The 24762-nt window shown below is 40.6% G+C and overlaps 1 protein-coding gene across 3 annotated transcripts in view; it reads right to left on the bottom strand.

Moving 5' to 3' along the window:
- The window catches only part of LOC122804910 (integrin beta-2-like), a 1273642-nt gene that overhangs the window by 315120 nt on the left and 933760 nt on the right, over positions 1–24762 (bottom strand). For all 3 annotated transcript variants that reach the window (XM_044075119.1, XM_044075120.1, XM_044075118.1), the window contains exon 8: positions 19802–19897. In XM_044075119.1, coding sequence (XP_043931054.1) covers positions 19802–19897 — 96 coding nt within the window. The remainder of the gene's footprint in view (positions 1–19801; positions 19898–24762) is intronic.

Here is a 24762-nt window from a genome sequence, read left to right as displayed (position 1 = left end):
GATGCTACTCAAGGTCAGGGTCATACTGGCCTGGGCTACATGATCAAAGAGCTCCTGTACGTCTCTTTTCATGTAGTCCAGGGAGGTATGTCTCAGATCATTCACACCAGCATGGACAATGATGGAATCATACTTGTACTTGCTTTGGAGTGACCTGAGTGCTTGTGTTATGTGGCGGATCCTGGCACCCGACAGGCAGCTTACAGTGACCTTCTCCTTGTTCAGCCTGGTGAGTGGGATGTCAGTGTGTCTGACAATAAAGTCACCTATTACAAGTGTATTAGGTGTGCTGTTTAGCCTTAAGGGCTGTGACTGTGTGGCACACTGACTTTGTGAACTATGTTCTACGTGGATATTGTTTTGTGGTAGGTGTTGCTTGGATGTCTGCTTTGGAGGTCTCTGCTGCTTAGGCAGATTTTTATTTAGAGCTTCTGAGTATGTTTTTGGGTGTTTATGTGTTTGATTTGCTGATGCGATAGGTCTATGTGAGACTGGATTTGCGGTGTGTGTGGTTACCTTCTCCTCCTGACAGGCTGTGCCTGTCCTGGGTTGAGAGAGCTTAGCCTCCAGTTTGGCTATATAGTTGCATCTCTCACATATATTTGAGCTTGTTGGGAAGAGAAGAGGGTGGTCTATATACATAAAGCAGTTGTAACATTGCCTCAAGATTCCCAGATTTACCAGCTGGACTGGAGAGTAAACTTGAAACTGACCTTTGTACATGCCTGAATAATACAGGGAACTACATATTGACTGATCAGAAAGAATCAATAGGGAGCAAGTGCTTTGAAGGAATATAAGAGGATGTAGTGCTTTAGTTTGTGTTTACCTATGAGATTACTTATACGAGAATAGAGTGCTTAATTTGAGATTTAGAGCAGTTCTAAGGGAAAAAGTGAAGAGTAGACTTTGTGGAGCCAGGAATAGTTTAAGCGGCGCTGCCCGATGCTGCTCTGTGCGCAAGACCGCGCTAAAAGAGGGTTGCAGGTTTTAAGAGATAGAGATCAAGGAGTTTACAATTGACCCAAAATGGCCAATAAAACTACAGCTTCTAGGTAGTAACCACTCTTACAGGGACAGGCAGGCTGTTCAGTGTTAACCACTGCCACTGGTGAACACAGAGACTTCCCTTTAGTCCAAGCAAGCACTGGCCTCCAAGAAACTTACAAACAGTTCAGAACAGCAAATCTGTAACTGAAATTTCTTAAATTTCAGAAATTGGGAAAAAAGCAAGATTTTTTTGTTTTTTTTCTTTTTTGTTTTAGTTTAAAGGTAGCACAGATACACAAGTAGCAAAATATTCACAACAGTGCAATAAATGACCCCACACTTGAGTGCTAGGCCAAAGTCAGGTAAAATGCAGTTTTAAGAGAAAAAAAATGATTTTAAATTAAGTGCAACACAGGCAATGCAGTAAACAGGCTCTAGATGTGTTCTAAATACTGTTTCTAATACAGATATAAACTTTAGCAAGCTGGAAAATGCCGAAAAGTATGCGGCAAAGCAGTAATTCTTAACAAAAAAACAGAAGAAAATACTGAAAATCTCAAAAGTGGCTCCTTTCTCCTCTCAGCGTTTTCTCCCCTTGGTAGGTGCTTCAGCAACAACTAACCACTTATTAGGTGCATGTAACCACTTATTAGGTGCATATATTTGTTGTTATTTATTTGTAGTTTACTAAATAGGAATTCAGCATTTTTAATAGCTGGGACTTTAAGTTCTACTTTAGATATTAGTGGACTATTTTTAAACAATATTGCCACACAGCCACCCTTTCTGTCTGGTCTGTCTTGCCAAATAATGTTGTAGCCTGGTGGTAGGATTATTCTACAATACTTTCACCTTGGTCAGCTCCTTTAAGTAATTCATATTACTTCTTAATCATATTTCTTTCTCTTTCATTTCTACCCTATTTTAAACTCCATTTTTATTGTATACCTCTCACTAGCTATCCCTGTTAAAGAAGATTTTAAAATCCCTAATAACTCTCAAATAATTTACATTACCAATTCCTTAAATTCTTCTCTTTTCAAAAGGTGAGTAAGCAAGTGGCAGTGTCTCATTTTTACTTCGTTACACTCATTTTTTGTCTTAGTTTTTTATTGGTGTATGATCTGAAATAGTTATTGGATATGTGTTGAAACTTTCAGTTAAATGCACATTTTTGTGAAATATAATTTCTATATAGTCTATTCCAAGTTATTATTACTGTGGAATAATATGTAAATCCTGCCCAAGTTCTAACTACTGAATTCACTTTTTTTACACCAAATATTTTCATAAGTTTCTTCAGAAATCTACACTTTTTTGTTATATTTCTCCCTTATGATACCTTGTCAGTATTGCAAATCAAGTTTCAGTCTCCACTATAAATGATATTTCCTGCTGAAAGCTGATTATTTGTCCAAAGTTTTTCTGAAAATACATCATAATAGTTTTTTTGTGGAATATAAGTACATGCCAGTATAATCTTCCTTCCTTGCCAATAGTCCCTTATTACCACAAATCTATCATTATTTTCTTTTTCTCTCTTTTATCAATATTGGAGCTCCTCTAGCAATCAATATTAGTAGACCCTCTTAGTAAGTCTGCATATCATTGCTGGAGCCTTCCTGTGTCCTGACAGAGTGCACTTCAAACTATCTGGAGATATACAGAGCTGAGTATATTTTTCTGGCACTTCAGAGTTGTGTACTGGTAATTGTTGTTTGACTAATTTTATATCATTGCTGGCTGACTTCAGAGTTGCGCACTGTTATTTTTGCTTTACTGTATAGTTTTTCAGATCTCTGCTGAAGGTGTTGGTTTTCCCATACCCACCCTCCCTATTCCTGTGTTGTTGTTTAAATCTGGAGGCTTTTGCAGTTGCCCACCCCCACTGTAGATTTGATCTGGGACACTTCCCTCAGTCCCATCTCTTTACCTCATTCTACCTAATAGACTCCTTCTGCACTTGTTTTTAGTCATTTTTAATTTAATTGCATTTTTTAAACTGTTTGGTCTAACATTGCTGCATACTCAAGTGTGCTAGCTTGCACTGCATTTGAATTGTTTTTACTGCTGATTTAGCTACTTTTCTGTATATATATATATATATATATATATATATATATATATATATATATATATATATATATATATAAAAAAATATATATATATACCTTTCCTGTAACTAGTGTAATCCAGATTCAGATTTGCTGTATCCAGGACTGTATGTAAGCTTCTGAGCCCCCACCCCCCCAAGCTTTCTGTGTTGGAGGGAAGCCTTCTAGCTTATCAGTGGGAGTGGTAAGCACTAGGTAACCTATCTACCACATAAGGAGTGGTTCTGTCCCAGAAATTGCAGTTACTGGCCGTTTGGGCAGGTTTTCCACCTCTCTCAACTTTCTGATTAAAAAGCCCACAATTGCACTTGTTTGCCCCCTATTCCCATAACTAGTTTAGTCGAGATACAGATTCTTAGCTTTAGCACTTGAATTTGTTTATTCATGATCAGCACTTGCTCAGAACTTGTAAACACTAAATAACATATTAATTACTACAGCACTCAACCTTCCTCATTACCTACAGGAAAACAGTTTTGGTACTTACTTTCCTCACTTGCTTAGAGAAAAACAGCTCCTGTACTCACTTTCCTCACTTATCTAGAGGAAAATAGTTTTTTATTCAGGCATGTCCAAGGGTCAGCTCCCAGTGTTCTGTCCTGTCTATCTGATGAATCTGGGCATCTTGGGGCAATGTAGAAACTGCCTCATGTACACAGACAACCCTCTCCTCCTACTACCCAACACTACAACCTGCGAGAGATGCACTTATCTAGCCAAACTGGAGGTAAAGCTCTCTCCAATCAAGACTGAACTTGATAGTCAAGAGGAGAAGGTAAACACTTGCACTACACCACACTCATCACATAGTCTCACTAAATCTACACCACCAAAATCCACACAAAGAAACACAAAAACATTTGTGGAGGCTCTCAATAATAATCTGCTCAAGCAACAGAGACCTCCAAATCAGAAATGCAAGCAACCTCCACCCCCCCAACACAATCCAAATGACACATAGCCCGCAGACTCAGTGTGCCACTCAACCACAGCCAATAAGGCAAAACAACGTACCCAACACACTAGTCATAGGTGACTCTATAGTCAGGTACACTGATGTCCCATTCACCAGGCAAAACAAGGAGAAGGTTACTGACATCTGCCTGTCGGGTACCAGGATCCACCACATAACCCACGCACTCAGCTCACTGCACAACAAGTACAAATATGACTCTGTCATTGTCCATGTTGGTGTGAACGACCTGAGAAGTACCTCCCTGGACTACATGAAAAGAGACATGGAAGAGCTCTCCGATCTTGTAGCCCAGGCAGGTATGACCCTAGCCCTGAGTAGCATTCTGCCATCACCCAGAATGATGCCGAAGTACAAGGACAAAATGATTGACTTCAACAATTGGCTAAGCTTCTGGTGCCATTCTAAAGGGATCCAGTATCTGTCTGCCTGAGATGACATGGTCAACAGACCACGATGCTTTGCCAGAGATGGCCTGCACCTGTCACCCCTGGGATTCCAGATACTGGCTAAGGTTCTTGCCCCTATAGTGCCTTTTTTAGGCAAGGTTTAAATGACAAATTCACCACCGTAACAGGAACAGGCAAAACAAGAACTGAGGGTGATGCTACTCAATGCTAGAAGTCTAAATCTCAAAATGCACTCACTCAAGGCACTCCTTAAAATGGAGAAAATTGTTATCTGTGCAGTGACTGAGACCTGGTTCAAGACTCCAGAGAGCACCCCTGCACTACCAGGCTATAACTCATACCACACTTTTCGGGCATGTAACCTGGACCAGAACACCAAAGGTGGAGGTGTGTCCATATTCATTAAGGATATCCACACCTCCAGGCTAGTTGCTCAGCATAATGCAGCCGAGGTTATCCAAGTGCAACTAACTCTGGGCAAAATTGCAATCCAAATTGTAGCTTGCCACAGATCACCCACCATGCCCCAGGATTTCCACTCCTCTTTTCTTGATGTATTGGAAAAAAATTGGGTTCAACCAAACACCCTAATAATGGGCGATTTCAACTACTCCACCATTAACTGGGAAAACTACTCATGTACCAACTCCTTCGCTCAGCGATTTCTGGAATTCATAAACTCCAATGCCCTGGATCAACTTATCCACACCCCCACCAGAGGCAACAATATCCTAGATCTAGTCATTACCAACATGAGTGACCGGTGTTCCACACCTGAAGTCAACGCCTCATTTGTCCGCTCTGACCATAAGCTAATTTCCCTAGATATCCACATCCTGCCCCCACCCTCCGTTAAGGAAACCATGGTAAAAAATTTCTCCAAAGCCAACTTCATGCTTCTTAAGACAGAAGTGGTGAACTTCATGACACCCATGCAGATGGACAATACAGTTACGACTACTAAATCCTACACAATTGCACTTTATAAGCACTTACATGAGTGCATGTATCGTGCTATCCCAAACAGAACCAAAACGCTATCCTCCAAAAAAAGGAAGCCAATCTGGTGGTCCCCTGGCATAAACAAACTGTACAACAGAAAGAAGAAACTTGTAAAAGAGAATAAAATCCCATGAGTGGAGGAGCTCCCTGGTCAACCTCAGTAAGAAGCTGCGATCCCTGATAAAATCCTCCAAAGCTAGTTACAAAAACAAAATTGCCACTGATTTTAAAGACAACCACAAAGCATTCTATAGCTATGTCAAGAATCTCACAGGCAACACTCAGATCTGCTCTGAGTTACAGCACAATGGCACTAAATATACAGACCCAACTGATATTGCCAACAACCTGGCAGATAGGTTCAGTGCTAACTTTACCCCCCTCTCACCCCCTAAAGAGCCCATCTCTATATCGGAAGAATGCAAAGTTCCTGCAATCACGGCTGCACAGGTAAAAAACACACTCTCCAAAGCCAAGAACACAGCATCCATGGGACCAGACAACATCCCAAGCTGCATTCTACATGAACTACAGAACGAACTGGCACCCCACCTAAGTACCATGTTCAATTATAACCTCATTTCAGGCTTTGTGTCTGCTGAATGGCACACAGCAACAGTTATCCCACTCCACAAGGGGGGAGCCACCACGGACCCCGGGAACTACTGCCCCATTAGCCTGACGAGCCTGGTCTGCAAGGCCATGAAACATATCATCATGGAACTTATAAACAAAGACATTGATAATCTCCAAACTCTGGACCCCACCCAGTTCGGGTTTGTAAAAGGCAGATCATGTCCCCTAAACCTGACAGACTTCTTTGAAGCAGTCACCAAAGCCGTAGACAAGGGTAAGGTGGTTCACACAGCCTATCTAGATCTTGCCAAGGCTTTTGACACCATCCCCCACTCTGCAATTATAGATAAACTCACTAAACTAGGTATAAATCCCTATGTCACAAGATGTGTTGCCAACTGGCTCACTGACAGAACCCACACTGTGAAAGTAGCAGACTCCAAATCTGACTTCAGACCAGTGACAAGTGGAGTACCACAGGGTTCAGTCCTGGGTCCTCTCCTGTTTGGTATCTACTTCTCTGAAGTACAGGCTAGCACAGAAGGTCTTTGGCTAACAAAGTTCACAGATAACTGCAAACTAGGAGCCATAATAGAAACTCCTAACAATGTGGGACATCCTAAAAAAAGGGCCTCACTGAGACAGATGCCTGGTGTCAAAGCCATGGCCTCAAGCTCAATGCCAAAAAGTGCATTGTCATCCCCTTTGATAAAAACTCTGTACCCATGAACTACAACATAGGTGGTACTATACTTAACACCGAAAGTGTGATAAGAAACCTTGGGACACAGGTGGACAGTAGTCTCTCCTCTGATAATCACATCACCACAGTAGTCAAGAAATCCTTCTACGTGGCACACCTCATCACAAAAGGTTTCTCATCCAGAAAAAAAGAGGTCATTGTTCCCCTCTACTCATCACTCATTAGGCCCATTATAGAGTACAACGCCCCTTTTGGTATGTACCTCACAAGACATCTACAACAACTGGAAAGGCCACAGAAATACCTCAGAAAGAGGATTACCGGCCTCAAACAGATGCCCTACGCAGACTGTCTCAAAAAACTCCAGCTTTACTCTGTTGCATATCACCTACTCAGAGGTGATCTCTGCCTAACATACAAAGCTATGACAAACCCAGAGCTGTTGGACATGCTCCACTTAAAGAAATCCAAATCCCTCTGAGCTACACACTCTAGGGACTTAAACCTTGTTACCACAATAAACAGAACATGCCGGAGGGATAGATGCCTGTCCCAGAGACTTCCCATACCTCTGGAATAAACTACCTATCTATATCAAACAAAGCTCTTCATTAACACTCTTCAAGAAAAATCTTGGTGATTGGATGGGAAATAGGAAATTCACCTCGGGAATCACTTCTATGGCTCTGCTCAACACTGCACAGGAAAATAATTTTCTTGGGTGGCAAAAGAGAGGGTACCTTTTTGGCTGGGCTTGTATAGGCCCCAGGGCCAATAGCCTAGTACCTACCTATGAACCTCTGAACCTATTATTTCCATTTCCTTTGCACCTGATATTCTGCTGAATATCCATCATGAAATCCTTTCTTTGTCAAACTCACATGCTCATTTCTATTCAAGCATGCCTCCTGCAGCCTTGCCATTTATACCCCACATTTCTTAATGAAATTCAATATGCTTTCCTTTTTAAATACATGTAAGGCCATTTGTATTTCAAGATAATGTGGACAGAGTAGCTATTATGATAGAAAGCTATTATTCATACGTACAATACAAGATAGTTCTTTTGAATTCGTAACACACTTTAGTCAGCAATGGGCAGCCATAACTCTACATAGAGACAGCTATGTAGCCTGTATAACTCAGTAACTAAATAGTTGTAGTTTCATTATACGTAGAGCAATAATTTGTGTAAATAACACTTATGCAAAAGAACTATAGCAGTTATTGAAAAGTGTCAGCACTAGTATCCTTGTACAGAATGCAGTGATTTAAATATTCAAATAAAATCACATCTGTAGCAGTTTTTGAACTGTAAATATTGGTTATAATGTAATCTAAATGTGAATGCTGGTTTGAAATCTGACTCAGAATATAATCTGTTTTGTATATATTGTTTTGAAAAACCCTCTTGATCTCGATCATGGTCACAAATGATCTTTGGACCAGTTCACCTAGCTGGATAACAGAATTAATTAACTAAATAAATAAATAGATACATACATAACACTAACATCATTGATAAGCAATCTGGAAATCAATGTTCTCAACACTAACTTTTCTGAAACTAGGTTACCAAACAATGTATATTCCAAACTTATCTGCGTATAGATCGTCCCAAATGTTAATCAATTAAAAGTCTGCCAAAGCCAAGTGAAAATATATCCTTTAAAACTGCTACCAAAAACGTCTGGTGCAGGCTATCAAAAGCATCCAAAGCCAAAAATCAAATCAATGGAATATCAATCAATGCGAATGGAAAGACTGTAGCAAAGAATCGGGATAAATGTTACAGCATAAAGCAAGCTATTTATACAAGATTTACATACTGGAAAAAAAAACAGAAAAAATAAATTTAGTTTGAATGAAAACTGAAAGGCATACTTCTCAGTCTCTTAGCAGTAAAAATCTGGACAAAGCCTAAAATATGGTGGGGCAAAGACCCACAAATAGAGACATGGTTTAAATATTGCTCAAATAAATTAAGAATGTTGCTACAATAACATGATTTGTGTTAGTATTTATTTTCTAATGGATATGAAATATGAAACTCAAGTGTCTGTTTGCAAAAAAAAACAAAAAAAAAAACAAAAAAAATTTCTCCTTTCCTAAACTTTCCTAGCTAGTTGTTCCAGTGATCAGATTTTGCTGATCCCTGGGCTTTGTATTTGGTTTCTGTGTTCCTCCATTTTCTTGTGTGGCCAGAGGTAGTTTCTTTACTCACCAGTGGGAGTGGGGAGTACTGAGCTGCTTGTTTGTCCTCAGAGGAGTGGTTAGAAGCAGCAACTAGTAATTTGTCGGCCATTTTGGGTCATTTCCTGTTTTTTCCAGCCCCTGCTATAAAGCATGCTTTGGCAGGCTTTTCTGGCATTAGAGAACTAGGCATAGCTCCTCGTGGTCCCCTGCAGAGTTCCTAAGCCAGCAGAGAGCAGAAAAAGCAACTTTCTTGATCATAAGTATTTTTTAAACTTTTTAGTTTGCATTTTTCGATCTTTTGAGCTTTTTGACTACTGTTTGTGCCTATATTACTGTTTTATTACCTTATTTTCCTGTTTTGTGAGCTTATATTGTTGATTGCACTTGTGGGCTAAAGTATTGCTTAAAAGTAACAAACAGGCTAATACACTCAAGTGTACCAGCCTTTGATAGCAATTTAGTCGAAAACAAAGCATTTACTGCATTTTTTCTGTCTGTTTGCAAAAAAAAAAAAATATTTCTCCTTTCCTAAACTTTCCTAGCTAGTTGTTCCAGTGATCAGATTTTGCTGATCCCTGGGCTTTGTATTTGGTTTCTGTGTTCCTCCATTTTCTTGTGTGGCCAGAGGTAGTTTCTTTACTCACCAGTGGGAGTGGGGAGTACTGAGCTGCTTGTTTGTCCTCAGAGGAGTGGTTAGAAGCAGCAACTAGTAATTAAATCGGCCATTTTGGGTCATTTCCTGTTTTTTCCAGCCCCCTGCTATAAAGCACGCTTTGGCAGGCTTCTCTGGCATTAGAGAACTAGGCATAGCTCCTCGTGGTCCCCTGCAGAGTTCCTAAGCCAGCAGAGAGCAGAAAAAGCAACTTTCTTGATCATAAGTAATTTTAAACTTTTTAGTTTGCATTTTTCGATCTTTTGAGCTTTTCGACTACTGTTTGTGCCTATATTACTGTTTTAATACCTTATTTTCCTGTTTTTGTGAGCTTATATTGTTGATTGCACTTGTGGGCTAAAGTATTGCTTAAAAGTAACAAACAGGCTAATACACTCAAGTGTACCAGCCTTTGATAGCAATTTAGTCGAAAACAAAGCATTTACTGCATTTTTTCTGTCTGTTTGCAAAAAAAAAAAAAACAAAAATATTTCTCCTTTCCTAAACTTTCCTAGCTAGTTGTTCCAGTGATCAGATTTTGCTGATCCCTGGGCTTTGTATTTGGTTTCTGTGTTCCTCCATTTTCTTGTGTGGCCAGAGGTAGTTTCTTTACTCACCAGTGGGAGTGGGGAGTACTGAGCTGCTTGTTTGTCCTCAGAGGAGTGGTTAGAAGCAGCAACTAGTAATTCGTCGGCCATTTTGGGTCATTTCCTGTTTTTTCCAGCCCCCTGCTATAAAGCACGCGTTAGCACGGAGCTGCTACCGTTGCACACTAGGGCAGCGCCGGTTAATCAGATTTAAACTATTAGGGCTACCTAAAGTCCACTCTTCAAATTTTCCCTTAAAACTACCTTCCTCAAAGTATACTACTGTCCTATTTAGTGTATCCTACAACTATAAATTCTCTCTACTTGACTCCTAAGTAGACTATTCTCTATCTGTATAGCGAAGCACTTGCTCCTACAGTACTTATCACCTCGATACAGCACTCTTGTTATAGTAAGTACCCCAAAAAAGCAAACCCCATTTCTCGGTCACCCACATCCCCCAGAACCTTTTCTTAAGTTTTTCTGTCTATTCATTCTAGCATGTCGAGGGATCAGTTGCTAATGTCCTCTCCTGCTCAGCTGGTGAACCTGGGAATATTGAGGCAATGTTACAATTGCCTCATGTACACAGACAACCCTCTCCTCCTCCCACAAAACACAAATACATGCGAGAGATGCAACTATACGGCCAAACTGGAGGCTGAGCTCTCTCAACATAGGACTGGCATGACCAGACAGGAGGAGAAGGTAACCACACACACTATAGACCCAGTCTCACATAATACCATCACAACCTCAAATCATACACATAAACACACAAAGACATACTCGAGGCTCTGATCAAAAATCTACCAAAACAGCAGAGGCCACCAAAGCAGACACCCAAACAACTACCACCTCAGAACACAACACCTGCAACACATAGACCACACAGTCAGAGTGTCAAGCAGTCACAGCCCTTAAGGCCAAACACAATGCCAGACACACTAGTCATTGGTGACTCCATAGTCAGACACACTGACATCCCGCTCACCAGACTGAGTAAGGAGAAGGTCACAGTGCGCTGTCTGTCGGGTGCTAGAATCCACATAACGCATGCACTCAGGTCTCTCAACAGCAGGTACAAGTGCGACTCAATCATTGTCCACGCTGGTGTTAACGACCTGAGACGTACCTCCTTGGACTACATGAAAAGAGACATAGAGGAGCTCTCTGATTATGTAGCCCAAGCAGGTATGACCCTGACCTTGAGCAGTATCCTACCTTCACCAAGAATGATGCCACAATACAGAGATAAGATGATCAGCTTTAACAATTGGCTTAAACTCTGGTGTCATTCAAAGGGGATCCAATGTCTGTCTGCCTGGGATGACATGCTGGACAAGCCACACTGCTTGCAAGGGACGGCTTGCACTTGTCACCCTGGGATTCCGGATTTTGGCAAAGGCTCTTGCCACCCCCATAGTGCCTTTTTTAGGCAAGGCTCAAATTCTAAACCTACCACCCTAGAGCAAAACAAAGAAAAAAAACTAAGGGTAATGCTGCTCAATGCCAGAAGTCTCAACCTCAAGATGCACTTTTCGAGGCCCTTCTCAGTATGGAGAACATCGATGTCTGTGCTGTGACACAAACCTGGTTCAAGGCTCCTGAGAGCACCCCAGCACTATCAGGTTTTACCTCATATCATGCGTTCCGGCCCCAAAACCTGGACAATACCAAGAAAGGAGGAGGGTATCCATATTCATCAAGGACACCCACACCTCAAGATTGGTGGCATCGCACGATGCATCGGAAACCATCCAGGTGCAATTAACCATAGGCAAGACTACTCTGCAATTTGTAGCATGTTACAGGCCACCCTCGCAAACTCAGGAACCTCATATGGCCTTCCTGAAAACACTGGAAGGGATAAATGTATCTCCGAACACCATCATACTAGGTGACTTCAACTACCCTAATATAGACTGGGAACACTACTCAAGCCCAAACACTCTAGCCCAAAAGTTCCTGGAATTCATAAACTCAAATGCCATGGAACAACTAGTCACCATCCCCACAAGAGGAGAAAACATACTTGATCTCATCATCACGAACATGGGAGCACAATGTTCAACGCCGGAAGTATACCCCTCACTGGTGAGATCTGATCACAAACTAATCTCGCTGGAGGTCCTCATCCCGCCCCCACCCGAAATGAAAAGACCACAGTAAAGAACTTCTCGAAGGCCGACTTCACACTTCTAAAGACTAGTGTGGTCTCCTTTAAGGCCCCTGAGCCGGCAGTTAACATTACTCAAACCGCTGAATCACTTACAAATGCCTTCTACCAGCACCTGCAGGGCTGCATGGATCAGGCAATCCCAAGCAAAACAAAGACTCTTTGTACCAAAGGCAAGCGTCCAGTCTGGTGGACTCCAGCCATAAACAAACTCTACAACAAAAGGAGAAAGCTACTACAAGATAGAGCAAAATCCTTAAAAGGTAAGACACCGCTGATCACTATAAGTAAAAGCTAAGAGCTCTCATAAAATCATCCAAAGCTAATTTTGAGAAAAAATAGCTAAGGACTCTAAAGACAACCATAAGGCATTCTTTAGCTATGTCAGAAACCTAGGAGGAAACTCCCAGATATGCTCAGAATTAGTTCAAAATGATGTGAAGATTACTGATCCTACAGACATTGCCAACATACTGGCTGAAAGGTTCAGTGCAAACTTCTCCCCTCCCCTAAAGGAGAGATATCTATACCAAATGATTGTAGCCCCCAAACATCTCTAACGCCCAGGTGAGAATTGCTCTCTCCAAGGCAAAGAACACAGCATCCATGGGACCTGATGGTGTCCCCGGCTGTGTGCTCCATGAACTCAACGAGGAATTAAACCCACAGTTAGGACAGCTGTTTAATCTTAGTCTCACCTCCGGATCATTACCCAGGGAGTGGCACACAGCAACTGTGGTCCCACTCCACAAAGGCGGTGCCTCCACCGACCCTGGAAATTACCGTCCCATTAGCTTGACAAGCCTTATCTGCAAAGCCATGGAGAGGATCATAATGGATCTCATAAATAAAGACATAGGGAACTTGCAGACTTTGGATCCAACCCAGTTTGGCTTTGTCAAAGGCAGATCATGCCTTCTAAACTTGGTTGACTTTTTGAAACAGTCACCAAGGCCATTGATGAGGAAAGGCAGTCCATACAGCCTACCTAGACCTGGCGAAGGCTTTTGATACAATACCTCACTCGGGTATCATTGAAAAACTCATCAACTTAAATGTAAACCCATACATTACAAGATGGGTTGCAAACTGGCTGAGTGACAGAACCCACAGGGTCAGAGTTGCTGGCGCCATGTCAGACTCAAAGCCTGTCACAAGTGGTGTCCCACAGGGCTCAGTCCTGGGCCCACTCTTGTTTGGCATCTACTTTTCTGAAGTACAAGCAAACACAGGAGGGTTATGGCTGACAAAGTCTGCAGATGACTGCAAACTGGGCGCCGTAGTTGAAAACACATCCGACACAGATATCCTTCAGAAGGGTCTCACAGAAATGGATAACTGGTGCCAGAGCCATGGCCTAAAGTTAAATGCCAAGAAATGCATAGTCATACCCTTCGGGAAAAATAAGGTTACCCCTAGCTACCATATAGGTGGCAATCCCCTGAACACAGAAGAAGTTATTAGGGACCTGGGAACCCAGGTTGACAGTAGCCTTTCATTCGACACTCATATTGCTAAAGTAGTTAGGAAGACCTTCTACATTGCCCACCTTATCATGAAGAGATTCACATCTAGATCAAGGGAAGTCATAGTCTCCCTATACTCATCACTCATCAGACCAATGATCGAGTACAATGCCCCATTCGGAATGTATCTGACCCGACACTTGCAGCAGCTGGAGAGGCCACAAAGTGGCTCACCAAAAGGATAAAGGGTCTCAAAAATCTGTCTTATGCTGCCCGACTGAAAGAACTCCAGTTATATTCAGTTGCTTACCGCTTGCTCAGAGGTGACCTATGCCTGACATACAAGGCCATGTCAAACCCAGATTTGATGAACATGCTTCATCTCAAAAATCTAGATCCCTCAGAGCCACAAGGCGGGAGACTTAAACCTCGACACGGTTATTAATAGGGCGTGCTGGAGGGATAGATTCATCACCCAAAGACTCCCTATGCTGTGGAACAAAATCCCGGTTTATGTGAGGCAGAGCACCTCGCTGGCCTTGTTCAAGAGGAATCTTGACCAATGGATGGGAGATCGCAGATACACCCCAGGGGTTACCTCAGTGTCACTGCTCGACAGAGGCACAGCAAAATAATGGGCATAGTTTCTCCAAACTAAAGGGGTGGCGTAAGCCACAAAACTATGGGCTAGGCTTATAAATGCCCTCGGGCAGATAGCCTAGTATGAACCTATGAACCTATGAACCTATGAAGTGATATCATTATTTAGTGACTCTAATCCTCAAGTGATTTGACAAAAGAACCACAAATTTTATGAGGAACGGGCAAAGAATATGAGGCAAAACTCTGGGCATTCTACGAAAATCTCGACATTTGAGTGGTATGCTGAAGGGTGTTGTCTGACAGTGACAAAACTTGTGTGATGGTAGTGTCATCATGAACCATTTGTTTTTCACAATAAGACTTGCCACTTTTTGCTTGTTTGTATACACTGTAAGTATTTACAGTGGTAGATAAAGTATGATATTCTTCACTTGACCAAAGGTTACTGCCAGCAGAAATACAAAATGCGTTTCCTTCCACTTTCCTTCAGAAACTGAGCCAAAGCAAAATGTGGTTCTCTGAACAAGAGAGGTTTCCTTTGTTAAAAAAAAGTTTTGGCCATGATGATTGGCTATGTGCATCGGGTCTGCTTTAATTAAACTAAAGCGGAATCCATCAAATACGAATCTGTCGACACATAACGAAATGCGATAAATGTCAAACACGCAAAACCATGAAATTTAAACATCGAAACCACAATAGTCAGTGAATCCCACCACCCATGACATACTACCTACGCAAACACAACAGCAAAAAACACATACATACACTAACCAAAACCCTACTACTAACCCTAAATTAAAGCACCAAAATCCCACTTGTAACCCTACACTAAACCCCACATACACAACTATCTATGCCAGGAGTGTCCAACCCGCGGCCCGCGGGCCGCATGTGGCCCCCAGAGCTTTTCCATGAGGCCCGCGACCCTTAAATTGAAATTTAACTTTTTTTTCCGTGTGTTTTCACGTCCGCGTCCTTCAGCTATTCTGCGCATGCGCAAAATTACTTTTTTCACGTTTTTTTTCTTGCCAGCGTCTTTCAGCTGGTATGCGCATGCGCCAAAACACCGTTCGGTCGTTTTTTTCATTTGCGGTGAAGGAAGGAGTGAGATCGCGGCGAAGAAGTTGGATTTATTTACACACACTGACTACATTCAACATTTATTTTACAGCAGTAAAAGGTAAGCTAAGCTATAGTGGTCAGACTTGTTCTGGTTGTGTATTCTGTACATTCAGATGAATAATTTCATTTTCATGCCATCTGTGTTGATATCAATTTGGGCAAGTGCATCCTAGGAAAGAAGCGAGTCAGTACTTTAAACTTTACAGTAAATTTAAAAGTTACTAAATGAGCAAATGGTAATTTAGACATTAATGTAAACAAGACTAAGTTTGAGTATTGGCATATTACTATGTAGTGTAGTTAGTATAACAGAAACAATAAAGTAAAATAAAAGAGCTTGAAGTTTTAATTTTTAAAGCCATCTTAAATGTTGCAGTTGTTTAATAATTTTAAAGGTATCTGCTAGTCCTCCGGGGAAGGGACCGGGCTGTGCTTTGTGTCACGTGACTTCGGCTTTCTGACATTTCTCAGTTTCGATGTTTATGACCTTATGGTTAAAACGTGAAGTGCTAATGTTTTTATCCGCTGGAAAGATAGGAGTGCGTTATTTTATTTGTCCCAGAATTTGTGACAGTAGCTGCGGAGTGCGCCTTGGGATGTGTGGCATGTAACTGATTTACTATGTTTTATTTGTTTCAGCAGTGTTATAAATGATGCAAATTGTCAGTTTGAGTGCCCACCTAAATTGGGATATGCATGTCCTGGCATTCACCTAAGAAGTGGTTTCTGACTTGATGTTCACCTAAGCCGGCATGTACAAAGCGATCATTTCTTTCTTTTTTTTAATTCCTTTGCAACTTCAGTTTCTTGAAGTTGCAGATGAGATGCTGGACCTTTAAAAGGCTTTCTGTGCCTTTTAGCTTTTTGTATGTGTGCGAGTTCACACACACACACACACACACACACACACACACACACACACACACACATACACCAAGCTTCCATCTCCAAAGTGTGGGACGCTATCTGTCATAACGCGGGGAAAGAGTGGGACACTTAATAATACCTTGAACTGGGAAACTCACTGGATGGTTAGCAATGTGTTATACTTAAAAATAGTGTTGCTGACTAACGTGATTAAGTATTAGTTACCATAGGTACTAGAATAACAAACAAAAAATGTTACCACTGAATGCCTGACGTATCCTTTCAATGAGGAGCGGCGAGATACATGGACTTAAGACTCACAGTGATGAATGAGTGGTGCAGCAATTAGCATTGCTGCCTCATAGCAAGAGGTTCTCTGGTTTGAATTCTTGTCTGTGGTGCCTTATGTGCGGAGTCTGCGTGCCCTCCCTATGGTCGCGTGGGAAAATGGCCCCAGGCATGAGTGCGTGCGTGTATGCGCCTTCGGTGCAAGGCTGGACGCGGGGCTGGCAACTCGACACCGTAAAACACCACTTCCAATCATGAGTGGAAAGTTGATATGCTGTGGCAACCCCTAACCGGGAAAAGCCGAAAGAAGAAGCGATGAATGGCTTACACACACTCTCTCCGATAAATGGCTGTGGGGTGAACACATAATGTCAGCTGTTCATAGACAGTTTTGGTGTGAAATAATTTCATGGGACATCTGGGCAGGTAAATGAGCCAAATAAACGTGTGTACTTAATCCTATGCTCGATTGCTTGTATCTTATAATGGTAGCAAGGATAAACGGACTCTATTTACATTGTCAGAAAAATAAACATGAGTGAGGACTGCTTGAGCTTTAATAACGCGACTGTTGTTTTCAATGTCATAAATAAACTTAAATTGTGTGCTAAGTTTAATGAGATCAAAGCATACCTCTCCTCAATCCTTTATTTCCCCATCCAAACCTTGCTTTTATGTCGTAAATTGTGCTTTTCTATGACAAAAAAACTGTCGCCGAATGGTACCAGATATTAATAGCTGCTACAACTTTCAATTTTTTTTCTACTAAACTGGTGTCATCATACTGTGCTCCAACAAGTGATAAAATCTGACTCTGGAAGCATAAAGCACGGTGAAACACAGTTGCTGTTTGTGTACTGCTGACCATCATTAACATAACCAGGAATGTTACTTACGCTAACTGTAGGTATTTATAAGGGTAGAAAGTATGCAATGATGCTCTGTGGTATGTTATATGATCCGACCTAGGTAATCTACGCTCTGCCTGTGATAACAATACCAGAGTTATGTATTTGTTGAGGAACCAGCTTAAATTAAATGTGTTTGAGCAATCTACTGATACTTCTTATTGCATGGGATTATTCAAGTTGCACTTAAACTAACGTGGTTTTGCATACTAAGCAATATATCAACCCAAGAAATATGCAGAATTTATCACCATAGTACAATTTATAGTCCAGACTTAAAAAATGTCCCCTGTCTGGGTGAATAGTTGCTATTCTGTTAGAAATGGCAGGCTTCACTCTCTGCAGCGACTAATACCATCCAGAAAAGGGAACGTGTGTCTTGGAGATCATTTTAACATTAAACAAACCCAGCATGGATCTTATAGCTGAGCTCGGCTCTTTCTGAGTGACTGCCTTACAAATTGTAAATTTAAATAGTTCACAGCATTCATTACCTCCCCCTTTGATTTCAGCCAGCCATGAAAAATTGTACTGGGTGCACCACTGTGAAACTGCTTGGCTGAAAGAACGAGGGTTTAATAACCAGCTTTCATTAATTATAGTTGACTGAAGGATGCTTAATATTTTAAGTAAGAGTTTTTACAGTACTGCTGGCCCTGATTTTGGAATTCCAATCTATTGGTGTACAAGTATAAAGGTTTTGGTCTTGGAAATTTCGCACAATACGCTGTGAATAATGCAGAGTAGAAACTTGTTAAGAAGCTGACCTAATCTGTAGTAGTAAGTAGATAATTTATTTTTAGAAAGAGAAACTCTCTGCTTTCAGTATGTACCATAGCTCTCAACCTTTGATCTCAAAAATGAGGAACACTATCCCTCATAATGTGGAACAAATGGGCAAAATGTGGAACACATACTAATGGCTTACTAACAACTTCAACTAGGAAGGTCATAGGATGGTTAAAATATGCTAGTTTTACTTATAAAGAAGATATGTTAATGAAATAATATGATTCATTTCTATTTACAATGGATTTCACTAAGCAAAAATTCCTAACACTGAATGTGTGACAGTCTTTCAATGTGGATCATTTGAGGAACTTGGAGGAACATGAACTTTTTAAGACCCCAAATGAGGTATGTTCCTCGTAATGAGGTACACTTGAGAGGTATGTGTACTTTGATCCATATCAAATGTGAACAGATTTGCTATTTACATTCACAAGGAAACCTCAGGAAAACATGCATTTAGGTAAATATTATGCATTTATTAATTTATTTATTGTTCAAATTCACCTACAGTACAGCCACATTAGTCTGCATAAACCTGTGTGGTTTCCTTTTTTTTTTTTTTCTTTTTTTTGCTCTTTTTGTCCTCACTTGCCGTTTGCCCCCCAAACCATTTCTGTTGACTCAATGCGGCCCTTGCAACTGAAAACGTTGGACACCACTGATCTATGCACTACCATTAACCCCCCCTAACCCTAAGGTCCGTAACTACCGCACACTTACCCTACAGAACTATACCCACACAAAGTAAATATTCCAGACAAATACACTTAACAAAACCCTACACTAAACCTTGCATACGTTACCTATCTATGAACCTACATTAACCCACACCCTAACCCTAAGGTCCGTAACTATCGCACTTACCTTATGGAGCTATACCACAGACGGGCCAACTATGACAATTCGACATTTCCAATTTCGCTATTTAGTGCGTTCTATGTTTCCGCATTTTGCTGTTTATGTGTCAACGGATTCGTATTCGACGGATTCTGCTTTTGTTTAATTAAAGTAGACCCATGTGCATCTACTGTTGCAAAGAAGGGACCATGTGAGCAGTTTTAAATTTGATGCACATATGTGTTGTTAGCTTTTTAATGACAGTAATAGTAAATGATTTAAAATACTAAAGAACATCATTAGACATAACATACAGTACACAATATATGTTACAGGTACCAGTAACTGAATATTTTCTGTTATTGTCTGCACTGAACTGCAGATATCCTGCACCAATGTTCTTACCTAGTGAGTAGCTTTCATGCAGTTAGATGAGGTCTCCAATTTCCCTCTTAACAATGTGTCTAAACATTGTAATTATTCACAGAATTTCCTTGCATAAGGTTTTCTTTCAGTACCTAGTACCTCCTTACCTGGTATGTTGGTATCATTCTTTTGGTGACAGCAAAAATCGTTTGAATATTATTTTCCTCCAGTTTATAAGCCAGTTCTGCAACAGAGGGGTAGTCCTAAAGAGAAAATTTAGTGACAATCATTATTTGAGAATTGAGTCTAAGCTATGTCTTTATTTTCTTCTAAGTTCTACTTTGCATCTAAAGTACTCTGTTGGCCAATATGACGCAAAACAAAAGCTAGGACAGGTGAATAAATATACCTCTAGGGAACAAGGGGGTAGATAATTAGGCTGATGTATACAACAACGTCTATGATTATTTATTTTACATTTAAGAACAGAAATATAAATTAATTCATTCAGGAAGTCTCAAAATATTGATGTCAACATCATGACCTCTACTGCTAGATATGGGGTGTTTTTCTTTAAATGCTAATTATCTATCTAAGTGATTTTCGTGTCATTTGGGACACAGATGTCCAGAGCCACATAACTTTAATATAAAACACGTGAAATTTAGATCACGTGTACTGTTTCTGTATAATATTTACTAGGCCCATTGACATGATTGATAAGTAGGGAAATAACTCACAGAACTGAAGATATACTTCATATACTTCTTCAGATGTGAGGAAATATATTTGCCATCAACAATATATATGTCTGGAAACACAGAAGTATATTTCTCAATGGAACAATATGTATGTGTCTATTTGAAACAGTCTTGATAGAAGGAATCTTTGGTGAAAGCAGTAAGCTTTGGATCCAGAAATTTGACTTGTACCATAATGCAAGTAAATTAGCTGAAATGTCTCAAGAGTTTCAGTGTGTTCCATTCTGTATGCTACTGGGAAGATGCTATAAAGGCAGTTAACACTTTCATCTTTCTTAATTAAAGTAAAAACTTAATAACATTTAAATTCAGTTATTATTTTCAGCTCAGTAGGACAATGCCACTTATAAGACATTTGCTCTTTACAAAAGCACAAGGTACTAGAGAGACTATACATATTTATGCAAAACAGCTGAATAATATTACCAAACACTGTGAATTTGATGAGATAAATGATGCATTAATAGGACAGAATAATTTGTAGAAAAGGAAATTATGAAAAGGAGTAAATGCTAAAACATGCATGTGCTTATCAAAACCTTTGGATCTACGTGCATAAAGTCAACAAAACAAAGGTTAAAATGTCAAAACAGATATATTTACTGTTTATTGAGATCAGATGCCCTGAGTATCAAGTCCATAAATCACAAGATGCTGACCCAATTTCAGTGCTAGCTTTGAGCTTGGGGAGTGTGGGAGCTCGACCCCATATGGAGTGCAGAGGTGCTGCCCTACTACAAAAAACACAGGTGGATCTCTCCTACATTTGTGTTTTTCTGAGATTTGTATTTGGCGATCCTTGCATCTTGTGAGATGTCTTTTCACAGTAGCATACATCAAAATATTCCTTCTGCATCCTATCTTACTATTTTCTTTAATAATATTCCGGTCACTATTCAAAGAACCCCACTACAAAAATGACTACCATACTTCTTGTAATTTTAACCTAGCAAAAAAAAAACAGCAAAAGAATTACTAGGGGAAACAAGAACACTATAACCCTGAATGCCACAAGCTACACAAGTCATTAAAACTAGACTATACTTTGTAAATTTTACAATTGAACACTAACTGATGAACTATCCCTCACAGCTTTAAGCATGAACCAATATTGCCACATCCAAAAGTACATACCTATATCATCCGCTAACAATTAATGTCTATTCACAAATGTATGCCCATTACAAAAAAATAAATAAAGCAATAAGCATTTATGACCCAGTGCTGGAGCACATACTAACGTAAACATGGATTTTTCCAAAGGTGCAGTGCCACAACTTTTATTTACTTCCTAATAATCCAAATTTTATCAAGTTTGGAGCAAAGGCTAGTGGTGTTATAATTTCCATATCCTAAGTAAGCCTGAAAACAATGAGCACTCAATTATTTAAAAAAAAATGCCATCTTTGGTTTCTCAAATGAAGTAATTCAGTGGTTTGCCAATTACCTCTCCAATAGCATACTCAAAACTTATGTTACACAATACACACTCAAACATCAGTACATTCCCTAAATGTGTCCGTAAAGGTTTGTTGCTTGACCTGCTATTATTCTCACAGTTCATAAACAACCTTCCTTTTCTGTGCTTCAAATTAATTGCATTTTATATGCAGACAACACAGTATGGATTCTGCTAAAACTGTAAATAAGTCTCCAAAGTAACCATTTCTCTCTCACTTTTCTCTCTCTCGTTGTTCTTTCTAGATTTGGCTTACTAAAAATAATCTAGCAACCAATATAACTCTCCCTCTCCCCTGGAAAAATGCAACCACAATGCTTCTGGAGGTCACCAAAAGACAAGCCTCTACATTAGCAAGAACAGGCACAATAGGGACACCAAAAATTCACACTGTTAGAATAGTCTAGGAATAATGCTAGATCAAAATCTTTACTTCCTCTCACATGCTCAGAATCAAAACAAAATAAAGTTTAGCTCATGTTAAAGTCTCTTATAGCTTATCACTTAACCAAAGAAACAAGACACGCTATAGACATTAATGTATAACTTCCTTACCAGGGTATGTATTAACAATAATTAGTTTGCTTTCTCCTCAAACCATACACATTTTGCAAACCACAGAAAGCAAAGTTCTCATGTTTGTCTTCATATCTAAACTTATAAATTGAAGTACATAGCACTAATGAAAATAGTATAGTTGGGAGGTTCAACTCTCACTACTGGAGATAAAATAAAAAAGGCATTTACTATCAACAGGCTTTACAACAAAAGGAAGACACTGTTGTCCAAAGGAAAAAAGGAATTTATTCCAAATTGGAAAAACTCCCTCTTTAGCCTCAAAAAGCAGATTAGATCACTAGTGAAAGCCTCCAAAGCCAACTGTGAATCAGAACTAGCCTCTGAAACAAAGAAAAAACACAAAGCCTTCTTCAGTTACATCAGGAACCTCCATGACAAAGCCCAGGTTTGTTCCAATTTAGTACTTAAAACAGTATCGCTTACACCTATTCCTGTTGACTTAGCTAACCTGCTAGCAGATAGGTTCAGTACAAACTTCATCCCTTGTCCCCCAAAGGCCCTTTCAACATCCCCAATACTCATCCCGCACCTCACATCTCCGTAGATCAAGTGCTAAAGGCCCTATCCAAGGCAAAGAACACAGCTTCCATGAGACCTGATAGTATCCCATGTTGTATTCTGCATCATCTCCAGCAAAATCTGGCTTCGTCATTGAGCACCCTATCCAACCACAGCCAAAGTACAGGCTTTACTCCAGCAGTGTGGAGAATTGCCATAGTCATCCCCTTGCACAAAGGTGGTGCCACTACTGACCTTGGAAACTATCACCCCATTAGCTTGACAAGTCTGATCTGTAAAGCCAGGGAGTATATTGTTATGGATATCATAAACAAGGACATAGGCAATTTCCAAGCACTTGACCCCACCCAGTTCAGATTTGTCAAGGGCAGATCTTGCCTGTTGAACCTGGTTGACTTCTTTAAGACTGTTACCAAGGTCCTGGATGAGGGAAAGTCAATGCATACAGTGTACCTTGACTTGGCCAAGGCCTTTGATACAATCCCCCACTTAGGCATCATCGAAAAGCTAACACTACTTGACATAAATCCCTAATTCATCAGGTGGGTGGCCAACTGGCTCACTGACAGGACCCTCAAAATCAAAATAGATGCCTTCACCTCCGATAGCAGACTTGTCACTAGTGTAGTTCCCCAGGGATCTGTCTTGACACCCCTACTGTTTGGCATCTACTTCTCAGAGGTCTAGGCAAAGACAAAAGGCCTGTGACTGCCCTAGTTTGTGGATGACTGTCAGATGAGTGCTGTCATTGACTCCCCAAATGATGTTAACATACTGCAAGAGGGTCTCACAGCGACTAATGACTGGTGCCAAAGTCATGGACTCAAGCTAAACACCTATGTGAGTGTGTGTCTATGTGTCTGTGTATGCCTATGTGTGTTTAACTGTCTAGAAATGTCTGTCTATTTTTGTTTTCTATCTGTCTACCTGTTTCTACCTGGTCCAAACCGGACTTGAGATAGTCAGTAGGAAGTGCTCTGCTTTGTGTGAACAGGAAGCCTACTACAAAAGAGCAAAGAGGTGCAATCTCTGGGGCAAATATCTGTCTCTCCAGCATGACATATTTGTGCCACAGATCAGGTTTAGATCCTTGAAGTAGGTAACCCTCATGTAGTTAGTTCAGTGAATATGCAACATTCTCATCGGTCTGGGTCAGAAACTGCCTTGTAGGTTAGGCATAGATCACCCCTCAGTAATTGGTAGGAAACTGAATACAGTGATAGGGCTTTTAATTGGTCCACATATGACATGTTCATAGGTTTATAGGTTGTTACTAGGCTATCGGCACTAGGGCCTATACAAGCCTAGCCATAACAATTCCCTGGATATTTCTTCCCACGATATTTACTTCCCTGGACCCCTGTCTAGCAGGGTGACTGAAATGATTCCCGGGGTGAATTTCCTATCTCCTATCCGATCGTCAAGGTTCCTTTTGAAGAAGGTCAAGGAGGCGCTTTGCTTGACATGTATGGGCAGTCTGTTCCAGAGTATCGGGAGTCTCTGGGTCAGGAACTTATCCTTTCAGCATGTTTTGTTCATTGTGAGGACAAGGTTTAAATCCCTGGAGTGTGTGGCTCTGAGGGATTTAGATTTCTTTAAGTGGAGCGTGTCCAACAGCTCAGGGTTTGACATGGCCTTGTATGTTAAGCATAGATCGCCTCTGAGTAGACGATATGCCACAGAGTATAGCTGTAGCTTTTTAGATGGTCAGCATATGGCATCTGCTTTAGGCCTGTGATTCTTTTAGTGAGGTATTTCTGCGGCCTTTCCAGCTGTTGCAGATGTCTTGTGAGGTGCATACCAAATGGGG

The sequence above is a fragment of the Protopterus annectens genome, chromosome 6.part0, assembly GCF_019279795.1.
Source record: "Protopterus annectens isolate FY-2018-M chromosome 6.part0, PAN1.0, whole genome shotgun sequence".
NCBI lineage: Eukaryota > Metazoa > Chordata > Ceratodontiformes > Protopteridae > Protopterus > Protopterus annectens.
This window is presented reverse-complemented; position numbering and strand designations above follow the sequence as displayed.